Source organism: Vanessa cardui, chromosome 26, assembly GCF_905220365.1.
Source record: "Vanessa cardui chromosome 26, ilVanCard2.1, whole genome shotgun sequence".
NCBI lineage: Eukaryota > Metazoa > Arthropoda > Insecta > Lepidoptera > Nymphalidae > Vanessa > Vanessa cardui.
Window position 1 is genome coordinate 1964746 of NC_061148.1, and position 26267 is coordinate 1991012.

At 33.5% G+C, this 26267-nt stretch overlaps 2 protein-coding genes and 1 non-coding gene across 3 annotated transcripts; 2 read left to right on the forward strand and 1 right to left on the reverse strand.

Moving 5' to 3' along the window:
• The first annotated feature begins 209 nt into the window (after positions 1-209).
• Positions 210-4380, forward strand: LOC124540807 (rRNA 2'-O-methyltransferase fibrillarin). The gene is made up of 8 exons (XM_047118526.1): positions 210-360; positions 808-984; positions 1252-1330; positions 1952-2054; positions 2551-2721; positions 3159-3280; positions 3518-3641; positions 3916-4380. Exons 1-8 carry the CDS (start codon positions 348-350, stop codon positions 4081-4083), a joined length of 957 nt encoding a protein of 318 aa, XP_046974482.1. The 5' UTR covers positions 210-347; the 3' UTR covers positions 4084-4380.
• On the forward strand, positions 1814-1889 carry LOC124540880. Its single transcript, XR_006967178.1, has one exon. It is a non-coding gene; the product is annotated as a small nucleolar RNA SNORD59 (small nucleolar RNA).
• A 3529-nt stretch (positions 4381-7909) lies between the features above and the next one.
• Positions 7910-25759, reverse strand: LOC124540721 (WD repeat-containing protein 43). The gene is made up of 11 exons (XM_047118404.1): positions 25560-25759; positions 25067-25390; positions 24051-24217; positions 21021-21290; positions 20029-20179; positions 19201-19374; positions 18304-18428; positions 16208-16336; positions 14827-14949; positions 8512-8624; positions 7910-8051 (listed from the first exon to the last, which is right to left on the reverse strand). Exons 1-11 carry the CDS (start codon positions 25731-25733, stop codon positions 7930-7932), a joined length of 1872 nt encoding a protein of 623 aa, XP_046974360.1. The 5' UTR covers positions 25734-25759; the 3' UTR covers positions 7910-7929.
• Between the last annotated feature and the right edge of the window lie 508 nt (positions 25760-26267).

Here is a 26267-nt window from a genome sequence, read left to right on the forward strand (position 1 = left end):
TAATTCTTTAACTGGCTTATTTCTGATTTTTATAGGTTTTATTAATTTTATATGTGCTTAAAAACTCAAAATATATCTCTTTAAACTTTCCTGATGTACTCTTTATAATTTATTATCGAATATAATTTTTTAGGTGGTAACTTTGTATCATATTTTTTTTTCTTTTGTGTACGTGCAGCTGGCAATTCATAACTCCACAAAATGGCATCATTTCCGGCGGTGGTAAGACGGCGCGGGCGCTATGAGCTCCGCCCGCTTATGAAGTCTAAAGAGTTTATTTTTATAATTCGTTGAAGAATAAGTGTTTCTGTTTTAATTACAAAGAATTAAACTATCTAATTTAACAAATGGGTAAACCAGGTAAGTTATAAATAAATTTTATATTTTCTCGTTTCACACGTGTGGTTACCGCGTGGTGTTTGTCGGCTATTTATGTTTTACATCAGTAATTCAATTATACTTTTATCATTTTAAAGCTAGTTCAGTAAGTTATAACCATTATGATTACATTATGATTTAGTAACATTTACCGAAATTATGACTTTTTTATACGGCCGTGTTTAAGGTTAAGTTTGAAACTACATGTGGAATTTTAGACTGTAGCGTCCGATAAATTGAACAAATTCTAATATTTATATAAAGTTTTATTGATAAAGTGGTGATTTTAGGCACTCCACGTGCTTTCCAAGTAATAACCACATGCTATGAAATAAAATTAACTATACGATAGTCGTTTGAATTTAAATGTAATGATTAATGATACATTGAAGGATTCCCACGTGTTAATTATTCTTTGTTTATCTTCAGATTTTAGTAGTCCGCGTGGCGGCGGGGGTCGTGGTGGATTTCGAGGCGGTCGTGGGGGCGGCGGCGGTCGGGGGGGATTCGGTGGTGGTCGAGGAGGTTTCGGCGGTGGGGGCGGAGGAAAGTTTGAGAAGCGTGGCGGAGGCGGAGGCCGGGGCTTCGGCGGACGAGGCGGCGGAGGTACGATATTTAATAAAATGCCTATTCCATCCAAACTTCAGAAAACTGATAAAAATTACATAGATATTGCTCAAATCGCTGAAGTTTGTTGATCTTTCTATATTTTAACAAGTGTAGGATTTAATTAAATGATGAGAGAATGGTCCCTCTAATCTAGACCTATTCATGAAGACTATGATACCACATACCCACTACTGATATATAAAAAGTAACAACCCAAAATGACATTTCTGTGAGTATATTATATTAATATATTGGTCTTCTCAGGCCGTGGTCGAGGTGGGGCTCCAAGAGGTGGCCGAGGTGGTTTCAAGGGAGGAAAGCAAGTTATCATCGAACCCCACAGGTAAATCTTACAATAATTATTTATTTTCATGTAGTACGATTTATTTAAAGTATCCATGTAAATAGTGTAGTTTGATATATCTTTTGTTTTAAATAAGATTAATTTTTAGTATATACATATATATTTTAACCTTAGTCCTATTAGTACTGACTGACTCATTAATCTTACATCCTTTAATCCTAGTTAAAATAAGTTTTAACGTTATTACAACATGAAGTCGTTATCACAAAATAAAGCAGCAATTTGTAAATATTCTATTGCTGGGAATAATTGCTCTAATGGTGCTGACCCAAATTTTAATCCACATGTAGATAACATTGATATAAAACAGTTACTAGGTTTTTGATAGTTCAGCTCTGTAAATTCTATATTATGTTTAAATAGGTTGACAAATATTAAGTCTCTTTGAATACTTTATAATTTTATTTGATTCCGTTGAAATCTCTCTCAGGATAAATAAGGTCAGAGTAGTTATACATTCAACCTAAATGATGTTTCAAACATAACTTTCGTTCTTCTGAATGCGAATGCTTGAAGCCAAATTATGTTTCTGATAATACCCCCATCAAACTATCGGTACAATATATGTTGGTACAATATTGATAAGTTAATTCTTTTTAGACATCCAGGAGTGTTTATCGCGAGAGGAAAAGAAGATGCATTGGTTACGAAGAATTTAGTGCCCGGTTCAGAAGTTTACGGTGAAAAGAGGATATCAGTCGAGGTTTGTATTGTAATATTATTAATATTTAATCTTTAAATAATGTTGCAATTTGGTGTCCACTTTAGTTATATGTAATAATAAGTAAATAAATTTTAATATACCTTTATCATGGCAACTATTACTTTTCATTTGTAGTGGTTAGCCCACATTAATGTGTAAAGTGCTTATAAAATTATTTCATGCTTTTTATTGATTATACTGACTCTGTTGTATATGATAGAAAACAACAGACAAAAACTCAGAAATTTTTGAAAAATTTTTGAAAATTGCTCTTTTCAGATAATGTTTATAATATGCAGTAAATAAAGGTTTATAGCTAGAGTGGACTATGCATATAATTTTTTTTTCTAAATATTTAAAATGATGATTTGGTCCCTCTAATCTCGACCTAACCGTGAAGACCATATCCACATACCCACTTCTGATTATTAAAAACCTCATAATTTGTTGATACTATTTAGATAATGTATATTAATTCTATAAAATTACATCTCAGAATGAAGGAGAGAAGGTGGAATACAGAGTATGGAATCCGTTCAGATCAAAATTGGCTGCCGCTATCATGGGAGGTGTCGACGCTATACACATGCCACCAGGATCAAGAGTTTTGTATCTCGGTGCAGCCAGCGGTACGACAGTCAGTCACGTCTCAGATGTTGTCGGACCCGTAAGCAATATTATTATTTAATTACACAACTTTTTCTCTTTAGATTGGTTTATAATATATATTGGGTATAAAGAAAAAAAAAACAAGTTTAATCAATCAAATCAAAATAAACTTTATTCAAGTGGGCTTTTACAAGCACTTTTGAATCTTCATTTTACAGTTAAGTGGAGCTATGAGAAGAGCTACTGAGAAGAACTCACAAGAAAATAAATATTATAAACCAATTATGTACACTATTGTTGTGTGCCTTTACATTGTATTATGCAATGAAGTTAAATAATTTTTCAATATATAATTCTAATGATGAAAACAAGTAAACAGACCTATCCATGAAGACTACTTCATATCCACTACCCACTATACTGATTATTTTTCTTATCTACAAGAAATACCATTATCACCAAACAAGATTAACTAACCAAATGTTAAACCCGCAGGAAGGCCTCGTGTACGCAGTGGAGTTCTCACACAGATCGGGACGTGATCTTATAAATGTAGCCAAGAAAAGAACAAATATTATTCCAATTATTGAAGATGCCAGACATCCGTTAAAATATAGGTATGTTACATTTAAAAATTTTTTTTTTAAGTTTTGTATTTGAACAAAATTTAGTTTATTTATTAATTATTTAAAGCAAAGATTATTGATTTCTTTTAAAGCATTACTATGATGATATTCAATATCTAAATATTTCATGTTGATATTATTTGAACTCTCTCTCTGATGAACACTTCAAATTCATAAAAAATAATAATGTAACGACAGAGTCTACAAAACTTCTATTTTTATTTTCAGAATGTTAGTAGGTATGGTTGACACAATTTTCGCGGACGTCGCCCAACCGGACCAAGCTAGAATTGTCAGTTTAAACGCACAACATTTTCTCAAGAATGGAGGACACTTCGTAATATCCATTAAGGTATGTGTATATTAGCTCCTTTTATTTCTTTAGCGGACAGCATTATGTAATATTATTTTACTAGTGTTATATGTCAAAATGTATTAATTTATATAGTATTCTATACTATATAATATAGTATAAGTATAGGATTAGACGAATTTCCTATGATGATACAAAATAACTAAATTTTTCATGTTGAAAGAAATTGAACTCTCTCACTGAGGATTAAGATTCATATTAATAATAAATGTATGAATTACAATATGACCTAATTGATTCTTTCTTACTCCAGGCATCATGTATAGACTCAACAGCGCAGCCAGAAGCTGTTTTCGCAGCGGAAGTTAAAAAATTACAAGCTGACAAACTAAAACCTCAGGAACAGTTAACTTTGGAGCCCTACGAGAGGGACCATGCAGTAGTTGTAGGAGTTTTCAGACCACCGGCTAAGAAAGCGTAGTATTTTGTAATATAAGTAATATAAAATTTTAATGAAAGTGCATCTTAAATTTACTTGGCTTCATTTGATATTCCATGAAATCATTCAAGAATTTTCAGGCAGTTTTTGCTAAAGAAATATTATTAGAAATTTATAAAAATTATAACTATTTTTAATAAAAAGTGTATTTTTATTAACATTTCTGTTAGCACGCCAATGTTTCAATACAAATAGTTGTAAGTTAGGTTAAGTTGTGGACATACGAGGTGATGTATGTTATATTTTTAAGAGATAAATAAAGACGGTGCGAATACAAAATTTATTGTATTATTTACTATTTTTTATACCTTTACATTTTTCTTATCGATTCAGAAATTTAGTAAGATTTTTAACATTCCAGAAGGAAACATTTTTCGTCCTTTTCCCTCATATATATTGTAAAAATATATCCATTACTTTATTTTTTATTAATTTTCATCAACAAACGATGGTAAGTGACGTATTTTTTTAGTTCTAGATAGTTAAGCAAATTTAATAAACTAATCTTGATACTTTTATTGTTATGATTTATTTTTTCACCATGCTTGTCCTTTGTTTGGTGTACTCACTATGTCCAATTAAAGTATGCAAGTGAGGAAATAGTACACGCGTTTGATTTTTATCAGTTGCCAAATTCTTGAGATTGTCCCCACAACGAGGGTTGGCATGTATAGTACGACGCAACTTAGATGTCGCATCGGCAAAATTCGTAAAACCGATCACATCCGAATTGAGTACGCTATACCAAATTGTCAATATTTATTTCTCATGCGAATATGATCTTTGCACGAACGTATTAACTTGTAATTTCATATGACCTAATATATTTGTCAATTTGACGCGTGGATTTACATGCACTTGCTTTCTCTGACGCGCGAATCTATAGCGACGAACAGCGGCGAATGGCGCGATGGGGAGCTATTTCTAATGGTTGTATAAATCGGCAGTAATCGGTTTTAATTTCATTCCATTGCATTTTCCGATGCTACATCTAATTTGTGTCCTACTATACTTAGGTTTTTGGTGAGCTTAATTACAATTCGTAGTGGTATATTTCGGTTGCATATTTTTTCGTATTGTAAGATTAATTAAATATAGCTGAAGTATTTATATTTAACTCGTCTTATTAATGTATGTAGAACTATTAAAATGTTCGTTCATTTTCTAATGTTAGGTCCGTTTGTTGATACTTGATATATACATTTTTATGTAACAATTCCTGACAACTGACGGACAGTGCTAGCCATTGGCATCAATTTAAGCTGCATTATTTTACCCTGATGCTATCTACAATATAAACTGTTATTGTATGATTTCGATACATCCAACTCATTAAGTCGTATGACAAAATTTGTGATTTTTCAGGAGAGCTATTTTTTACTTTCATCTTTGCATTGTTCAGCCACCAAACATAGTTTGTGATTAATTTTGGTACACAGCACAGATTGTATGTTAGAGAGTATAATAAGGCCTATTTATTGATTTGATAATTCGTATTTTAATAAAAATCGGGAAAAAATAAAGCCCTTCTTTATTCGTGTTGTCCTAAGGTCTTTACTTCAACACGAAACGATGCATATAATCGTAAGTTATAGTTACGACGTATAATCAATAAACGTCGACCACGCATAAAGTCGCAACTTCTGTGTTGCAACGTTTTGCGTCGGACATTTGTAGCAATATTTAGTTCTTTTTACACTATACGACGTCGGAACTGCATGGCATGGTGCACTTGTGCGCGCTATAATAGATCAACGTATATCGTCGCAAGCGAGGATACGACTATATGCGCGGTGGTTAAAATATGTGATGTGTAATATTTATATTTTAATACATTACAGTACCAAAATCTCATTTTTGCAAAAAAAATCAAAATAAGACCTAATGCGTTGGGGGTGTCGATTTATTGAGTTTGCTTTAGTGCTTGCAATGTAAGTTAAATAAAGCTTATTTTAATATTAATAGGTTTTACTTCTGTTCGTGTAAAAGGCAAATTCCTGACTTATGATGTCTTTAACACGTTCAGTGCCAGCGACAAGCCTAGCGTGTTCATGCGAATTTCTATAGCCACGCCGGGAACACGCTAGGCTTGTTCTAAGAATTTCAGTGATATCTTAAAAACTAGGCTAAATTATTCATTCAAACTAATTGTGTGCAATCTTCAAGCGATAAGCTACTGAGTTTTTAAGTGGCCCGTTAAAAATAATATTTTTTTTTATTTTAGAAAAAAATGTCTTTTGTAATGCCGGCGACACGCTAGGCTTGTTCACTTATTAAGGATAATCATAGATTGTTTTTTCAACAAACCACATTTTATTAATGGCTTATTACCAATTTGTTGACAATTGAACTAATTTTGTTATTGTTTTCTCAAATTTGAGGAACTTTGTTACATTTTTTTTTGTACAAATATCTATTATTATAAAAATTTATACACCTTTGTAGTAAAACTATATAAGCCGTAATTCTGCCATTCCTATTTAATGACAAAGTTTATACTAAATTGTCTTACTTTGTGTTATGTTGATACTGATACTGATTATGTATTACAAGTACCTATATGTTAGTTCGATTAATCATTAACTACCACATACATACACCAAATATATAAAATCAAACACTAAATAAGGCTGATTTTACCTTAAAAATGTAAACACATGTCAACTTCAAATTCGTGTTACAAGAATTGAAGTAATGAAACAATAAAACGAGTTTAGCTTACAAGAAGCTTGATTATTTTTTAATTATTTGTTTATTAATTATTACTTATTTAATTTTTCTTTATTATTATATCAAGACATGTGCACCGAATCGATATCCTATGACCTTTGAACATTTCTAGCAACTAAAAAGAAAGTGAACGAAACAAGTGAGATAAAAATTGATTTTAGAAATTAATAAGTATGTATTTGAGAAAAAAAAAGAAGGTGGATTTTTATGGACACTTTATGAAGCGAAATTTAAACTCTGTTTTAATTTGTATTGAAAGTTCTAATTTCAAACTGACCCGCGTCCTTTGCAGGGATACAACAGTAGATAACAGATAACAGTATATATCATGAACAATTTTTTTTATTGAAATACGAACTAAATCATAACGCGATAAAAAGTATATGTCACATTCGACACCAATGTAAATATGATATGTGGGAATTTATTAAAAAGTTTTACAACCACTGATTCATTATGATGTTTAGTTACCATAAAAGCGGTTTTTTGTCATAATTCCGGGATAAAACACTGACAACATCATTCTAAACACCTTAATTATTGCATAACACAAGAAATATTAACTAAAAAAGACCGTTTTAACAAAAAAATAATCATTTTTTTGTTCCTGTGCCAGTGGACACGCTACGCTTGTCCATACAATTTATCTTGCGATGCCGGGGACACGCTTAGCGTGTTCGCGGCATTATGTATGCCGGCATCGCTATAAGCATAGGAAAAATTTAGGTGGCAGTGAACGTGTTAATATAAAATAATTCAAATACGAGCGTATAAAATTTAATGCAACATAATGAGTCTTTCCAAGTTAACATTTTTCCTCAATCTCATTGTAGATAAAGTAATTGTAAATTGTCTTTTATTTTTGAATTTTTTGAGCAAAAATTTCATGTGTAGTTTTTAAAAACATTCCCAAGGCTTTTAACTACTTTAATTTTATCAAATTATGTATTACTAATTAAATAATATATTATTTATCAGATATGAATAAAAAGAGAATTACACTTAATAAAATATTTCCATTTACTAATCTTAACTTTACAAAATAATTACAGCGAGTAGGTTCAAATGAAACATCAAATAAAAACAATATTTATTGTGTCAGCCATCCGATCTGTCACTGTGACTGCCTTGGCTCTCTCCGTCCACCTCGTCATCTTCCCACATCTGGTCACTGTCCGATTGATACTTCTCTAGTTCCACTTCCTCATCGGACGATGTGTCTGTAATTTAGAAAATAAATTTATATGTAAATTCAATTATATAGCAGTAAGGGCTTGCCAAGATTAATAATGAAGGAATAAAAATAAACCAGAACTTAATTTAAAATGTTTATCAATATCTCTGAAGCCTTTTTGATATTATCAGTAATAAAGTAACTTGTATGTATCAAAATCCAAATAATAGAAAAATTCACCAAAGGCATGTCTATGGAGATTGACAAATAAAAGAAAAAGCTATCGCATAATAACTACAAAGAATGTTTTTGTATGCAAATTACTAAATAATTACCAAATATTCTATTTATACAATTGGAACCTGTTAATGAGTCACACATAATGAGTTATTTTAATATTAAGCCTATTATTGACACAATTTTTTAATATTTATCTTTTTTACAATTGTCAAGATAAACTTTTAGTATCAATACTATTTATTTGTATCAAATACATGAAGTCATACCATTATACTCAAGTACAGGCTGCTGTTCAATAATTTCGTCTTCGCTGGAGCGTTGTGAAATTGTAAGGTCCAGACGTCCCTTAAGGTTCAACAGTTGACAAAGGTGTGAGCGTCTGAAACACAACAGAAATTATAATAGGCTATTTGACTGGTTTATAAAATCCATTTTATATTATTTAGTAGAGGTTAAGGAACCCATTTAAAGTAGATTTTTTTTATTTCTAGTACATATTTGCCGAAAAATGTCATATTAAAAAAGGGTCGGTGACGTCACTTTGCTGTATTTTAATCTGTGCTACATATAGTAGAAAAACAATGTTTACAAGAAAGTGACTTCATCATAAGCCCGGCCAATCAGGAGCGTTTTGTGTCACGTGACAAACGTTTAAAAAAATGCATTTTTATTTATTGATTTTTGAATAAATTAAGTATTATTTTCAACTTTCGTTAGTAAATAACCATTTTTAAACTCATAATATACACTGATTACAATAATTCAAAAGTTATTTTTCGCATTGTCAAATAGTACAAGTTTTACATAACAATAAAACTTGTATTATTGAGCAGAGACGATGCACAGCATCCGTGAGAGTGCGTTGTATACTTCCCTTTCCTGTTTCTTATTTTTTCGTATGGCGGGTATGACGTCACGTCCGCCCCACTCCTTTCGTTAGGTTCCAGGGGGGCAGCTTGCCATTTTGTTTTCATAGAAGTCTCTCACCAGGAGCCCTTACTGGGATGCTGTGCATCGTCTCTGCTCAATAATACAAGTTTTATTGTTATGTAAAACTTGTACTATTATTTGGCATGTGACGATGCACAGCATCCGTGAGAGACGTGTTTATATCTCCTGGTGACCCCTAAACGACGCTATGTGACAACTGAGAACATATAATAAATATAATAAAATCGGTGTAATTGAAAATTATATATTCACTTGACCAGAAGAATATAAAAATCAACTGAGTTATATAACATCAACTTAAGACTATCCGACTTTATATATTAATTTCAACAGTAACCATAATACACATCGGTGTTTTAGAAAATTATAGACATAAAATTATAAATAATCAATTAATAGTAAATAATTGAATAATCAATATATTAATCTACAGGTTCAAAATTATTTGAAAAATTATAATGAGATGGTTTTGAATTACTTATTATTTGTTTACAATAAAACTTAAGGAAAGTCTTTTCACTGCGCCAGTTTCCACGTGCTAATATGTCTTCAATAGAGAAATGTTCAAACCAATTTAAGGGTGCGACGGCAGAGCGGAAACTGCCTGCCGAAGCTACAATGCCTGCATCTTTAAAAACTGACTTCACCCAACCACTTATCACACAGTACGAGAAGCTGCTCGGTTTGAACCTCTAATTGTTATGAATAGAGAACTATCGCAAATGGGCGTCCGCCGCTCAGTGCCTAATTCGACCACTTTTCTCAACCAGTATACAGGACAAACCCTAGTACATGAATGACTCATCAATTTCCAACCTGATTGCCTGTACGTGGCTGAATCAGTCTTAGAGCCAAATGTAGGATGTAAAACTATATAGTCACCGAAATCAAAGTAATGGCGTGAATCTATTTTTAACAATGTAAGGTCATGAACACGTCTACCAGATGCGAGTAACAAAAGACATGCTAATCGTCGTGAGGCCTCAAACAAGGAATTAATCACTGGTGGATTGTTCTTTAACCAGGCAATCAAATCATTTGGATCCCAAATTGGAGGCTTTATGGTTTTTGGGCTACGGAGAGAAATAGCTTTTAAAATATGCTTAACTAAAAAATGTAAATTCAAATTTTCATTATTTAAAACTTTTCCGAACGTAAGAACTACTGATTTATGTAGGAGAATGGTAGGATAAGCTAATTTCTCTTCTAAGCTCAAAAAGGCCAAAAACCTTGATAAACTAACTCCACTTGGATGTTTAAAATCAAAATTATTTAACGCACACCACCTTATCCATCTAGACCAAGCGGGTTTATATGTTCTAAGTGTGGATTCCCTCCAACTAGAACTAAGCAAAGTCTTTTCAGCTTCAGACCAAGTCTGAATTACATCTTCCCAGCCCCAATTTTCCATACAAAAAGCTCTATGTCTTGAATTCGGGGTGGTGGCAAGCCTGTCGTTTGATCCACCAGCACTTGAGATAGCCGTTTGATCTTCAAAGGTCTGCATAAAGCTCGTCTGCGAAGATCTGGAAGCCAAAACACTCTCTTCCACATTGGTGCAACGATCAAAAAGGTTCCTTGAGCAGTGTTGAGATGTTGTAGCACCCGCGGAATGAGACTCGGTGGAGGGAATACCCACGCTAGATGAAACTGCCATGGACGACTGAAGGCGTTGCAAAACAGAGCTGAGGAGTCCTGACAATTGTTCGAGACGTACTTCTGTACCACTCTTGTTTCCTTCGTGGCAAACAAATCTATCTGAGGAACTCCAAACCTGCGGAATATCACATTGAGAGCAGGTTTCAGTAGGTGCCATTCGGCTGCTTGTTTCCCTCTCGATAAATGATCGGCGATGTCGTTGAATTTGCCTGGAATATATTCTGCTGTCATCGTAATATTCCACTTGTCCAGATAATTCAGAAGCTGGTAGGTTTGATTGAGAAGAGCCATCGATCGTGTGCCGCCTTCTTTTTGAATATATGCGATAACCGTTCGATTGTCTGACTGTAAAATCAGATACGACCTTGTATTTGTAATCTAAAATGTCTTATAGCCGCTATTATGGCAAACATTTCTTTGCGGTTGCAGTGCCATTGCATCTGATCTTTTCTCCATCTGCCTGACACTGTGTGATCGTCCATTTGAGCTCCCCACCCAAAATCTGCAGCATCTGTTGTCAAAAAATGATGAATGAGTTCCGAGTGCAACATTGTTTTTGGCTGAGACGTCTCCAAAGTATTGATCCACCACTTCAGATCTTTTATTACTGCTGCTTGCAAGTTCATTTCTTTCATTGACGATCTCACTAGCATCCTGGATTGTAACTGAAGCTGACGGCAGTGTAATCTCCCTCGAGGGACTACAAAATTGGCAAAATTTAGGTAGCCCAAAAAAGCTTGCGCTTCTTTGAGTGACATTGTACGTCTCTGATTCAGGCGGTATGAAATTGATAATATCTTGTCTTGTCGTTGTTGAAGTTCAACCTGGTGTTCCAAACTATTCCTAAGAATTCCACTTCCTGGGTTGGTTTGATTATAGACTTCTCGTAGTTGATAGTCCAACCCAGCATTCTGAGCTTGTCTATCGCCAACTCTACTTGGGACTGAAGACTTACTTCCGATTGATTTACAATTAAGAAGTCGTCTAAATAAACGACAACTCGCAAACCTTGATTGCGCAAATGTTGTGCCACCCAGTTGGTTAATGCAGCAAAGTTCTTCGGGGCGCAAGACAGTCCGAAAGGAAGGCAAGTCATTTGTAGAACTTGTTGATTGTAAACTAGCCTTAAGAACCTTCGATGGTATTCCCTAATCCCTACATGGAAGTAGGCTGACGACAGGTCGAGTTTCACCATCCAGTCGCCCTTCTGTAGAAATCGCGGTATCTGGAAATGTGATATTAGTCTGAAGGGTTTGGTTGCAATGTACTGGTTTAACCGCTTTAGATTGAATATTGGTCTGTTCGAGCCGTCGCTCTTTTTGACCAGAAATATTTTTGATAGAAAACTGGGTTCGTGGTGGTGATGATTGACTACTTCTAGAACCCTCTGCTCCAATAACATTTTTACTTGTTCGGTCATCTCTGGTGACTGTGGCGTCTGGAAGCGTTCGAGAACCTTTGTTGAAAGTCCGATTAATATTGGTTTGGAGGTAAATGGCAGACGCATTCCCGTAATCATATCGAGAAGAGCCTTCGGAGCTCCAAGCATCTGCCACTGCCTTCGATACGCTCGAAGGCAGCCCCCGTAAAATTTGTTGCGGCGTGGCCAATAGTCACTTGTCAGACGGTCGCTTGACCTGTTGCTTATCCTTTTTAAAGGTTCTTCTATTTTTGGGGTTATACTCTTGTCTTGTAAAACCCGTGTGAGATTTAGGCTTTTTTGTATCGAATCTCGAACGAAAGGAAGGATTAGGACCGTCCATGATGAAATCTGAATTATTAACTTTTTTGGTAGATTTAATAAGAGACTTGTTATTAGTTTTAGATTCTCTTCCTGTATGATACCATGGACGCAACCATTTATCAATACCTCCCGTAGTCTGTATGCAATGTCTAAGTTGATTTTCATCGAAAAGATGATTAGAACTCGGAGGTATTTTACGCAAACCCTCACGAAGGTTCTTATTTGGCAACTCGTTCAGGATACGCTCCCGACGATTTTCAATATATTCGGCACGCTTACCACAGACCATTTGCATAATATCTTCGCTAATTTTGTGAAATTTTGATGTTGGTTGAAATAAATCACTTATTTTGTCAAAAACATTAGTTGCAGACAGCACCGTGTCGACGGAGGCCGCCCAATCAACCAAACATTGTAAATTTTTATTAAGAAGCTCACGCTGTGTAATTAACGCATTACACATGGCCGCCAGTGCTTTTTCGGAGGATGCTAAATAGTCTTTACCTTTTGCAAATTTTGGAGAATTTTTACGTGCTCGGGATCGGCCCGAGGCACCTTTGGGTCTTTAACTGAAGTATTAATCAATCCTAAACTTAAATGACAAGAGGTATTGTTTATGCCAGATAATTCAACTACCGGCCGTTTCAAACAAAACGTTGGTGCTGACGAACTTCCTATGGGTTCGATTGAAGGAGCAGGTAATTGAGTTGCTTGGTTATTATCCGGAAAAGAACTCAATAAATTATTCGAATGCATTTGTGTTTGTGATGCGGGTAGATAAATATTTTGCAATAAAATATTGGTAAGCTCACTGACCTTGTTTGTCAAAGCATCAAGCTGATTGGAAGACCTGATCCGCTTCCTCCGTCTACTGTCTGACTCACTGTCAGAGGAATTCGAAGAAGACAAACTTGAATCGCTTCCATTCCCTTGTTGTTTCCTTTTGTTAGACGCCGGTTCTAAAACCGGCGATTGCAAAGACCGGTTACTACAACCAGCAACTTGCTCGAAACCATTATGGTTCAAGCGCACATTTTCCACATCACTGTCACTACTCATATTAAAAATAGCAGAAACACTTATTAGCACAATATAGTATTTCACTAAATATAACTAACACTATTTTAATTACGAAAGGTACAAAACTTTACACAATTAGCAAAAATTGATGTTACCAGTAAGAGAAGTAACGACGCTATGAAAACAAAATGGCAAGCTGCCCCCCTGGAACCTAACGAAAGGAGTGGGGCGGACGTGACGTCATACCCGCCATACGAAAAAATAAGAAACAGGAAAGGGAAGTATACAACGCACTCTCACGGATGCTGTGCATCGTCACATGCCAAATAATAGCCTATTATATAGTCAATTTACTCTCAACATCAAAAGCAAAATAAACAACGTTTGCCATCTAATTGGTGCGATATGATTGGTCGAGAGCTTGCATAATCTGATATTCATTATGGGTTTGGGAAAAATCGTCGATAAAATTTTTATCGATACAATACAATACAGTAAAAGTAAAACTAAAGAGGATATCAGTAAGTGCGATAAGATTACATCAATCAAGAACTGTAGCGTACTAGCGTATAACATAGCTGAGCATTAAAATAATCTTTATTACTATAATAGCAGAATCTATAAGGCGGATTGTGAATATAGTAATTTGTTTATTTTCTCTTTATTGATGGTCAAAAATCTGCGCAGTTTCGGAAATAAACATCTCGGGCGTGAGAAAAACCAACGAATCGGGTAGCTTTTGATCATTTTATATTGTACAGATGTTTTTTTCAAAAAATAATAATAAACATATTTTCATTATTTGAAACAGTCCGAAGAAAATCCTCATTCCCAAGATGTAATCAACTAAGATGTCAATAGATTTGCAATATCATTTAACATACAAACGCTTTCCACCAACCCGCATTGGAACAGCGTGGTGGAATATGTTCCAAAAACCTTCTCCTCAAAGGGAGAGGAGGCCTTTAGCCCAGCAGAGGGAATTTACAGGCTGTTGTTTTTTTTATATACAAACGCTATGCAACGATTCATTTAAATTTTAAAACGATATATTTTTAAACATACTCTGGGATGTTCTTTTGTATTGTAAAAACTTATAAATGTTGTCCCACAAGAGTTAATAAACACCATGTAGTACACAGGATTAGCAACTCTTTTAGTATGTATACTAGATTAGAAACTTCTATGAATATTTTGTTAAAATTACCTATGAGTAAATATTGCCAGCAATTGTGTGAGGTGGTCCGATGTTTTCGAGTTGAGCGTGGCCAGCACTAAGGCGGAGTGACACTTCAATACTGCTGTTAGCCAGGTGCAAGAAGCAGCACATCTGGAATTTTAACACATTACATATTATAATATTTTCTGTGCAACTGTGTAATCATTGTAACAGCCTAGCCAAATGTCTAGACATAATAAATTAAGTTACTTTTTTAATAAAAGAAGTTTCTTTTTTTCCGTATGTCACAATTACTTTATTTTAATGGTAAAGAATTTAAGTAAAAAAAAAGTAAGCCTCTCAGTAGTAGTCAGAGTCGGATTTAAAGGTGTGGAGGCCCCGGGGCCACAAAGCAGTGAGGGCCCTAGACAAACAGAAGCGTGAAAACCCTAATAATTATATTATTATGAATTAATTAGTTTTTTATTTCAATCAGTAAGCTATGAATTGTTTCGTATTTGTATCGGTAACTTTTAAAATATTAAATAGTAACATTATTATAATTTGACTATATCTCAGTATTTGTTAACTTGCTGAAAACTGTGTCCCCCTCTCATGTGGAGGCCCCAGGGCAGTTGCCCCGGTTGCCCTCCCCTAAATACGGCCCTGGTAGTAGTAGCATTTGATTTGTAAGGTCTACCATCTGACACTGGTAATAAGCAACATCAACATTATATGCTTTCTTATCTGACGTCACCGGCACCGCGCGATCATTGGTCAAAACTTTTTAACCAATCATTCCGCCGGAACCGAGATGGCTGCGTGATTAGAACGCGTGCATCTTAACTGATGATTGCGGGTTCAAACCCAGGCAAGCACCACTATATATATGTGCTTAATTTGTGTTTATAAATTCATCTCGTGTTCAGCGGTGAAGGAAAACATCGTGACGAAACTTGCATGTGTTTAATTTCATAGAAAATCTGCCATATGTATACATATGGCAGATTTAGAGTCGGATTTAAAGGTCTGGAGGCCCCGGGGCCACAAAGCAGTGAGGGCCCTAGACAAACAGAAGCATGAACACCCTAATAATTATATTATTATGAATTAATTAGTTTTTTATTTCAATCAGTAAGCTATAATTTATTTACTTGTATCGGTAACTTTTAAAATATTAAATAGTAACATTATTATAATTTGAATATATCTCAGTATTTGTTAACTTGCTGAAAACTGTGGCCCCCTCTCATGTGGAGGCCCCAGGGCAGTTGCCCCGGTTGCCCTCCCCTAAATCCGGCCCTGTGTATATTCCACCAACCCGCATTGGAACAGGGTGGTGGAATATGTTCCGTAACTCCTCAAAAGGAAGAGGGAGCCTTAACCCAGCAGTGGGAAATTTACAGGCTGTAGGTCAGAGTGCACTCACTGGCTGGTCTTGCGGGCGGCGAGGTCTGCGAGCTGATGCAGCAGGCGCGGTACCAGCTCGGGCGGCAGCGCGCCCACCGTGCGTGTTGCCAGCCGCGCGTCATCCTGTTGCAGCACTGACAGCAGCACGCTGGCAACACCAGGGAATCACAAATCATATATACTCATATTATATTATAGTATATTATATTATATTATATTATATTATATTATATTATATTATATTATATTATATTATATTATATTATATTATATTATATTATATTATATTATATTATATTATACTGTATTATATTATATTATATTATACTGTATTATATTATCGTTTAATTTTTTAAGACTATCTTATGTTTTTTGTACACCTATATCATTCTTTCTTGTACATCCTAAGGTTGGCTGGTAGAGAATGCAGTAGCATTAAGCCCGCCTTTTGTTAATACTTTTGTATTGTACAATAAAGAATTAAAATAAATAAATATATTTAATTAACCGAGACGGCCCAGTGGTTAGAAACTAATTAAAACTTGATTAAGCCAGTGGTAACTGTTAACCTGGTTATTCTCAAAGTGTTAATTTCCGAACGAGGGATAGATTTTTGGGTATCAATATGTAGTAACACTTCTATATTGAATAAAAATTCTGTCTTTAACAGACATAAGGAAGATAACACCTTAGAATTGTCATTGGTATTGGCCAAAGAAAAATTGTATTGTATTTTAAGGTATGAGTCGAGATGGCCCAGTGGTTAGAACGCGTGCATCTTAACCGATGATTGCGGGTTCAAACCCAGACAAGCACCGTTGATTCATGTGCTTAATTTGTCTTTATAATTCATCTCGTGCTCAGCGGTGAAGGAAAACATCGTGAGGAAACCTGCATGTGACAAATTTCATAGAAATTCCGCCACATGTGTATTCCACCAACCCGCATTGGAACAGCGTGGTGGAATATGTTCCAAACCTGCTCCTCAAAGGGAGAGGAGGCCTTTAGCCCAGCAGTGGGAATTTACAGGCTGTTGTTGCTATGTTACAAGATACCTGCTGTCGTGGTATGGGATGAGGACCGTTTTGTAAGAAAGGTCTTGATATGGATGAATATAGATAGAAGTAGAGCACGACCAAGGAAACAATGGATGGATTGAGTGAATGAAGATATGGTTAGAAATAATGTTACTTGTGAGATGACCTCCGACAGAGAAGTATGGAAGGAGAAGACATGAGGATGATGATGATTTTACATTCACTTTGTTATTAATACCAATATTTATAATTATGAATATTTCGTTTTTCTAATCAAAATTAACATATGTTTCAAAGATAGGAACAACCATATCTCAAAATTGAGATGTTTACATTTCCAGGAAGCCCATATGTATACTAAGGTTGTGTTATAATTATATATCAAAATATTTCTTTAAAACAAGTAGAACCTTCTTTGTATTATTAATATAATGTTTTATGTGTCAAAATAAAAAATAAAATTTTAAATTTAAATAAAGAGCAGCTGTCGTTAACCGAAAGTGCGTGTGAATATGTTAGAAAGTTCTGTCGCATTCTGAATAAGCAGGTAATTTTTCTTGTAAATATAAAAATATATCAAGCTGGTAAGTCATTAGGACTTTTACCAGAGAGATTACAACAAGTTGCAAAACAGCAAATAATGGGGCAAATATAATTGATTCATATTAAATACACATTTTTATAAATGAATTCAAATAGTTCCTTTAAAATACGACAGAACTTTCTCTTCAACCTTTTGTTAGCTTTCATACAATTACATTTTAGAAAAGTTAGATAATCTATAAATAAAATATTCAATAAATGCTTGGTGGTAGGGCTTTGTGCAAGCCCGTCTGGGTAGGTACCACCCACTCATCAGTTATTCTACCGCCAAATAACGGTCTGAAGAGTGAGTGAGCCAGTGTAACTACAGGCACAAGGGACATAACATCTTAGTTCCCAAGGTTGGTGGCACATTGACGATGTAAGGAATAGTTAATATTTCTTACAGCTTCATTGTCTATGGGTGATGGTGACCACTTACCATCAGGTGGCCTATATGCTCGTCCGTCAACCTATACTATAAAAAAAATCTTACGATTTATCATTTGAATGCAATCCCTGCATCAAAAGTTTAGTCATGTTCTGACTGACTGCCGACTTGTTTCTATTCTTAACGTCCACTGTTAGGTTTGCAAGGCGGTCTTCCATCGACAACTCCACCTGTTGACAAATTTATGTTTAATATTAGGTTATTTAATACTAGCGATCCACCCCAACTTCACATGGCATTTGAAAGCAAATGAACACTATATAATGGCTATTTGACAATGCCAAAAATAAATTGTGAATTATTGTAATAAGTGTAAATTATGAGTTTAAAAAGGGTTATTTACTAAGTTAAGTTGAAAATAATACTTAATTTATTCAAAAATCCATAAAAATATGCTGTTTTCAAACGTTTGTCACGTGACTGGGCTTACGATGACGTCACTTTCTTGTAAACCTTGCTTTTCTACTATATGTACCACAGATTAAAATACAGGAAAGTCCAAGTAGCGTTCTTGCGCGCTTTTTAAAAATGGAATTTTTAATATGACATTTTTCGACGAATATGTACTAGAAATAAAAAACACAACTTTTACTGGGTTCCTTAACTTCTACTAAATAATATAAAATGGATTTTAAATCTGTCAAATAGCCTATTGATTAAGATTGTGATTAATCTATGATATTCAATATGAATTTGTGAAAAGTAGTATTTTGAAACTATTATTGGAAATTTTGGAAGTACAATGATAGCGGAAATAAGTAGGTTAGTGGAATAGTGTTGTATATGTATAAATATCGAGCAATTTTGATTTTTATCAGTATAAACAAGCCACTTGTTAGATAAGTAAGATACCACTAGTCTTATATTTTATTCATGTATTTGGAATGTTTTTAGTGTGTATTTTGTTGGTGATCTAATGAAATAAAAAAAAATGTAACTTACCTTGCCCCCAGGTGTGATTCTCTTTCTGCTGACTCCCCCCATGGGTTCCACGTATGTGACGTCAGCCCCCTTTTCCGAGCGTACCTTGTTGACATCTTTCTTCTGGTTCACTTTGCTTTTTACTTTCGCCTCACCCCTTATTAACACTTGAGTTTTTGATTTTAAGTCTGGAGTCTGAAATTTAATATTTAAAGGAAATTTAAAAGGTTATCATTGATCGTAGTCTTGTGAAGACATTCATAGATAGTGTCGAAATATCATGCTCGACCGAATAAAAATAAGCGTGATAATTTAAAATCCTATCATTGAATAAATTGATAATATGATATGTAACAGGAACATAAAATTCACACTTTTCATATAAGTACCCACATTGGAACAGTGTGGTGAAATATGTTCCAAGCCCTCTCCTTAATGGAAGAGGAGGCCTTATCTCAGCATTAGGAAATTTACAGGCTGTTACTTTACTTTATATAAGTAGTCTAAATCTAAAGCCCATGGAATTGCAAAGTTCCAGTAGTAGCCCAGTTTTTATTACTATAGACTTTAATATAGTCAAACTTTTTTTCACTAACAAGAACCTCTGCCTAATAATTCTGTTAAGGCAGCTTTACTACTTTGAAAATCTTTAAGTAAGTTTTATTTTTAGTATTTTTAGTGCAATAAAGAATATATTATTGAATGAAAACTTACATACATAAAGGAATTAATTAATACCTTCTCGGCACAAATATAATCCACAACAAAACAGCACAAAGGAAATTATATCTGATGAGGCACATTCTGTTTAATTTATTGGTATAAGAAAATAACATGTAATATACTTACAATTTTCTCGAAGAGTAACGATGGTCCATTGTTGTATCCTATCAGCAAGTCTCCTGTCGTTGGCAATTTACAACACTGCAACGGCAGAGGTTGTGCATCCTCGGTTGTCACTTGTATTGTATTGGAAGGTTTTATTGGTTTAGTTGATGCCCTGAAAGTAATAGCAAGTTTAATATTACTTTTCTTTATGTTGTCTATCATTATTTAATTCATGCATTTACTGTAAACTTTTTTATGACTTATTTGGGTGGAATTGGGGTCACCGCCACTGCCCATACCACCCTGCCCGCTGTTTATTTAAAAACAAATTATATCTTATCATTCTTTACATTGACACAACACCACTAATTTTGGGAACTGTGATATTTTGCGGAACATGTGGCAAGTGGTTTAACCTACAAAATAGGCATGTTAAAATCCTACCTGCCACATATATACCTTTATACCATTTCAAATTATGAATATATAATTTTTTTATAAAGAAATTGAGACTTAAGATTTTACTATTGATTACTTCTAGGCCCTCTGAGATTAAATAATATATCAACCAAATTCAGCATTATAAGTACATTGTGCATACTTTTGATTGACTTAAATTATATTGAAAATAGGACTATAATATATATATAATTATTTGACTGGTATTTAAAATCGATTTTATATTATTTAGTAGAAGTTAAGGAACCCAGTAAAAGTTGTGTTTTTTATTTCTAGTACATATTCGCCGAAAAATATCATTTTAAAAATTCCATATTTAAATAGCGCGAAAAAACGCTACTTGGACAATATGGCGCTGTGTGACTTCATCATAAGCCCGGCCAGCGTTTTGTGTCACGTGGCAAATGTTTGAAAAATTTTCATTTTTATTAATTGATTTTTCTATAAATTAAGTATTATTTTCAACTTTCGTTAGTAAATAAATATTTTTAAACTCATAATATACACTGATTACAATAATTAATATGTATTGTCAAATAGCCTATTAAACCTACCCATTTAACATATGTCCATAATAATGTACAACACCGCTCCTAGTCGCTGCAGCTAAATTTAACTTCGTAGCACCATCTTCTGCTTTTATTTCAACGTCAATAATTCTCGGTGCATCTTCTAGTACAAAGTTGTACGTCGGTGTGGGTATGACTGGAGCATTGAGGGATAACTTTCTTTGTCTTTTACTTGGTGTAACTTCTTCGCCATTTGTTTGAGGTAAGTGTTCGTCTGTTATTGTGACGTCCCAGAATGATAGAAGTCGTTCAGTTCTGTAAATTTTTAATTAATATTATTGGATAGTAGATACTCTAACATGGCAGTTTTAAGAAATGAGATTTAAAGTTAAGTTATTAAAAGCTAAAATACAATGATACAAAATATAAGAGCCTGTTAAACCACATTTTTAAAAAATAGCATTGAAGCCTTTCTAACTTTCCTTATTAGGCGCTAATATGTTGATATATTTTATACCAATATTTGATTTAACAAGTATTTACATATACATACATTAGCAATTTACATACATTTTTATAAAGTGCAGTTTCATTTTATAATGTTGATTAAGAATTGGAAAAAAAAATGTAGTGTCCATGATCACATCTATGGAAGGTCAATAAAGAAAACAAGCTGATGTATGTTTAAAATAATATATAAGGGCTAGAACTTAATTTAGAATACATTAGCATGTGATACGAAAATATCTCAAACTTAAGTTACACATGCTAAAATAACTGCAAGTTCTATTGTCTATGTTTTATCTGTGGCATATTAATATATACCTAGATCATAGTTAATTTATTTCGTTAATATCTATACTAATATAAGAAATGCAAAACTAATTATCTATCTGGGTCTGTTTCATTTATATAATTACGTATTAAGAAAACTAGAACTCCAAGAAGAAACATAAGCTACTTTTTTATGCCTTAATCTTGGCAACCAAACCCTAATACAGGAGCGATACATAGAATGTAGTGCTGGGCGTTTTTTGTAGAAACGGTTTTTAAAACTAGTTCTTTCAAGAAAAACGAACGAACTGTTTCTCGATTTTAGAAAAAACGGTTTTTTAATCGAACGAGAAGGCGCCCGCACTCGATTTCATTGACATTTGACGTTGACGACTGACGTTTTTAGTTCGTTTGGTGGACACTTCGTTCTCTGTCAAGAGCGCACGCAACGCGCAATACTACCAACAAGCCGTTTGTTGGTACTACTGCGCGTTGCGCGAAACCGTTTTCGATCATGTGTAACTAATTAAGTACTCTATTACTATGATCCTAAGGACTATTCTTGTATGAATATTAAACCAGTTACAAAAAACTGTTTTCGATTGGAAGTAACGAATAAGCTGCGATGAACCTTATGTGTAGCATTGTACGATACAAATTTGATTGTAGAAAAATTATGAATAAAAAACCAGTTTTTTCGTAGGCTCGGCGCGAAACGGTTTTCGATCACGTCTAACTAATTAAGCACTCTATTATTATGCGTTTAAAGACTATTCTCGTATGAATATTAAACCAGTTACAAAAAACTGTTTTATTTTGGAATTTACGAATAAGCTGCGATGAACCTTATGCGTAGGAATAAACGATACAAATTTGGTTGTCGCTAAATTATGGATTTAATAACCAGTTTTTTCGTACGCTCGGCGCGAAACAGTTTTTTAACACGTCTAACTAATTAAGCACTGTATTAATATGAGTTTAAGGACTACTCTCGTATGTATACTATACCAGTTACAAAAAACTGTTTTCGATTGGAAGTAACGAATAAGCTGCGATGAACCTTATGCGTAGGAGTAAACGATACAAATTTGGTTGTCGCTAAATTATGGATTTAATAACTAGTTTTTTCGTACGCTCGGCGCGAAACAGTTTTTTAACACGTCTAACTAATTAAGCACTGTATTAATATGATTTTAAGGACTACTCTCGTATGTATACTATACCAGTTACAAAAAACTGTTTTATTTTGGAATTTACGAATAAGCTGCGATGAACCTTATGCGTAGGAGTAAACGATACAAATTTGGTTGTCGCTAAATTATGGATTTCAAAACCAGTTTTTTTCGTAGGCTCGGCGCGAAACGGTTTTCGATCACGTCTAACTAATTAAGCACTCTATTATTATGCGTTTAAAGATTACTCTCGTATGAATACTAAACCAGTTATAAAAAACTGTTTTATTTTGGAATTTACGAATAAGCTGCGATGAACCTTATGCGTAGGGGTAAACGATACAAATTTGGTTGTCGCTAAATTATGGATTTAATAACTAGTTTTTTCGTACGCTCGGCGCGAAACAGTTTTTTAACACGTCTAACTAATTAAGCACTGTATTAATATGAGTTTAAGGACTACTCTCGTATGTATACTATACCAGTTACAAAAAACTGTTTTATTTTGGAATTTACGAATAAGCTGCGATGAACCTTATGTGTAGGAGTAAACGATACAAATTTGGTTGTCGCTAAATTATGGATTTTAAAAACAGTTTTTTTCGTAGGCTCGGCGCGAAACGGTTTTCGATCACGTCTAAGTAATGAAACACTGTATTATTATGCGATTAAGGACTATTCTCGTATGAATATTAAACCAGTTACAAAAAACCATTTTAGGTTTTACGTAACGAACAAGCTACGATGAATGTTATGTTTAGAGACATACAATAGAATTTTGATTGTAGAAGTAATTTGTAATAAATGCTAGTTTCATTCATAGGTTTTGTTTAAAATTGTTTTAATTTTATAATACTTATTAATTTAGAAGGAAATATAATATTTATAACTTAATTAATTTAAAAAATTAGTTAATTTAAATAAATATGATATAATTTTATATATATAAATTTATTTCGGTGAAAAAAAAAAAAAAAAAAAGGTCGACCAAAAAACCAGTTTTTTTTATAACCGTTTTGCAGAACTGTTTTTTGCGAAAAAAAAACTAGTTCGTTTCGTTTCACGTAAAATATGAAATGACCCAGCTCTAATAGAATGTCAACTAGTAAAATATGAAATGTTAACTTACTGAGAGCCCTCTATCAACCAGCATGATTTATTTAACTGAGCTATAGTTAGCAGAGCTCGAGGTGCTGCGCTGTGTCCGAGACATTTGATAACCGCAGAATCATTCCCGTGCAACCTCCATAGACAAACTTGCCATGATGCCGCTATTAAATATTTGGCTGGAGTGTTCTGGAAATAAAGTATTATACTGTTGTATTTATGTGAAAAATGATTTTTTGTAATTCTTTTGTTTCAGACTTTCAGACTATCATTCTGTACAGATTGTTATCTTGATAGTAATGTAAAATGGTGAACAGATCATTCAATTCTCATTTCTCTATCTATATAATAATCTTTAGTTAATTTAATGAGTTTACAATCTGTCTGGATTTGTTATAAACTTTCAATTACCAAATAATATATACATTCTAAAATCCTCAACTTGTTTGAGCATTTTTAGAATGTATTATATGCCCTGTAGTGTTCTGATATAATATTATCAAAATGCAAGAGGTGATGAAATAGGTGTGAATCATAATAGATAATTGTTCAAAAAAATATTTCAAGAGATATATATGCACAATATATAAAAAAAAGAAAATTAAAAAGTCTTAATGCAGTCTACTACTAACTATTTAGTTAAAGTACCACACTGACTCTATAATTTACAGTCATCAGTTCCACTGCATACGGACTAGACATGACTAGAAACAACTGATTTAAAAATAATATGACTTTCAAAAAAATTAATAACAGGTTTAAAAATTTCTATACAATTGATTTAATATTTCTGTTTTTATATTATAAATTCAAAAGAAACTGTTTTCTATACATTGCTCATTCACGGCCAATCACAGAACCAAATTTGATGAAATTTGGTATGTATCCATTTAGAGCCTCAAGGAAGGGCAAAGCACTTAACATGAATGAAGCAGCAGGCAACAACTAGTATTGAGACTTATAAGAAATTATCAAATGCAGTAGTGAGTTGATACATTCGTTTACAAATTAGGTACATAATAATATAAAATAACTAACCTGGTTATGAGGTACGATTCTTATAGCACTGACTTTGTTACTTTGTTTATTCTTACTTGCAATATTAACATTGTACTTATTTCTAACGGTCGAACTCTCTATGTCCCATTCTTGGACGAAGTTGTCATTCGTACAACTAAACAAACCATATTTCCTATGCCAATCTAAACTTTGAATTTTATTCTTTAATTTCGGATCCGTCAAAACCGTTTCGACTTTTGCTTGGCTTATGGAATATAAAAGAATCTTTCCGCTTGTTGTTCCTAACGCTATACATTGTGTTTCTTGAACATCCACAGATTTTCTTCGACCTTTTTGAGGACTCTGAAATTAAGGTTATGTTAGTATTTACGTGTTATCGAATGATTTATTTAAAATATTAACAATATAATTATGGTTTATCATCGAATCTATGTATTCAAAACTGGATACGTATATTTTAAACTCGAATAAATCAAAATAGAGGATAAAAAACCACGTGTGATGTACTTACTGTAGTTGATGTGACGCTGATCCACTGTAAACATGATGGTGGCGACGTCAAATGGAGGTTTGGCGTGTACTCCTGTTCCAGGAGATTAGTTTCTGTGTCCCATATTCTCAATCTACCGTCTTGAGTTATTGCTGAATAATATTTCCCGTCCTTCGAAAAGGCGGCCTCTGCCATCTTTTAGAACCTTTTGACATATACTTAATACACGAACAGTTGACAGATAGTTTGCCAAATGCCTGAAACCATTTTACCTCATAACATAAAAAAAATATTAAAATATTTTTAGAAATTATTTCGTGCTATCAATGATTTTACAGATTTAATAGATGGTATTTAAAGCTATAAATCATTTAAAATAATATTGACTTTAATAAATAGAATCACTTACATGGAAAGCTATTAAATCGTTCTACCTATTTAAATGCGTATTTTAAAAATGGTTAAAGTAATATTTCTGTATTTCAATATTTATTTTATTAATTTAATGAATTTTACTATAGGGATACATTATGCAGATTATTGAGTGTATCAGTATTGAATCATATGTTACTTATGCGGCTAATGTTGACTGATTAAATTATTGTAATTTATTCGGCAACTCAATTACTATTATTACATAGTGTATTTGAAGAATTATTGAGATATTTCGATCCATTGGTATGAAAAACTATGCGTATGATGTATTTTTTAAAAAATAAATCGTCATAA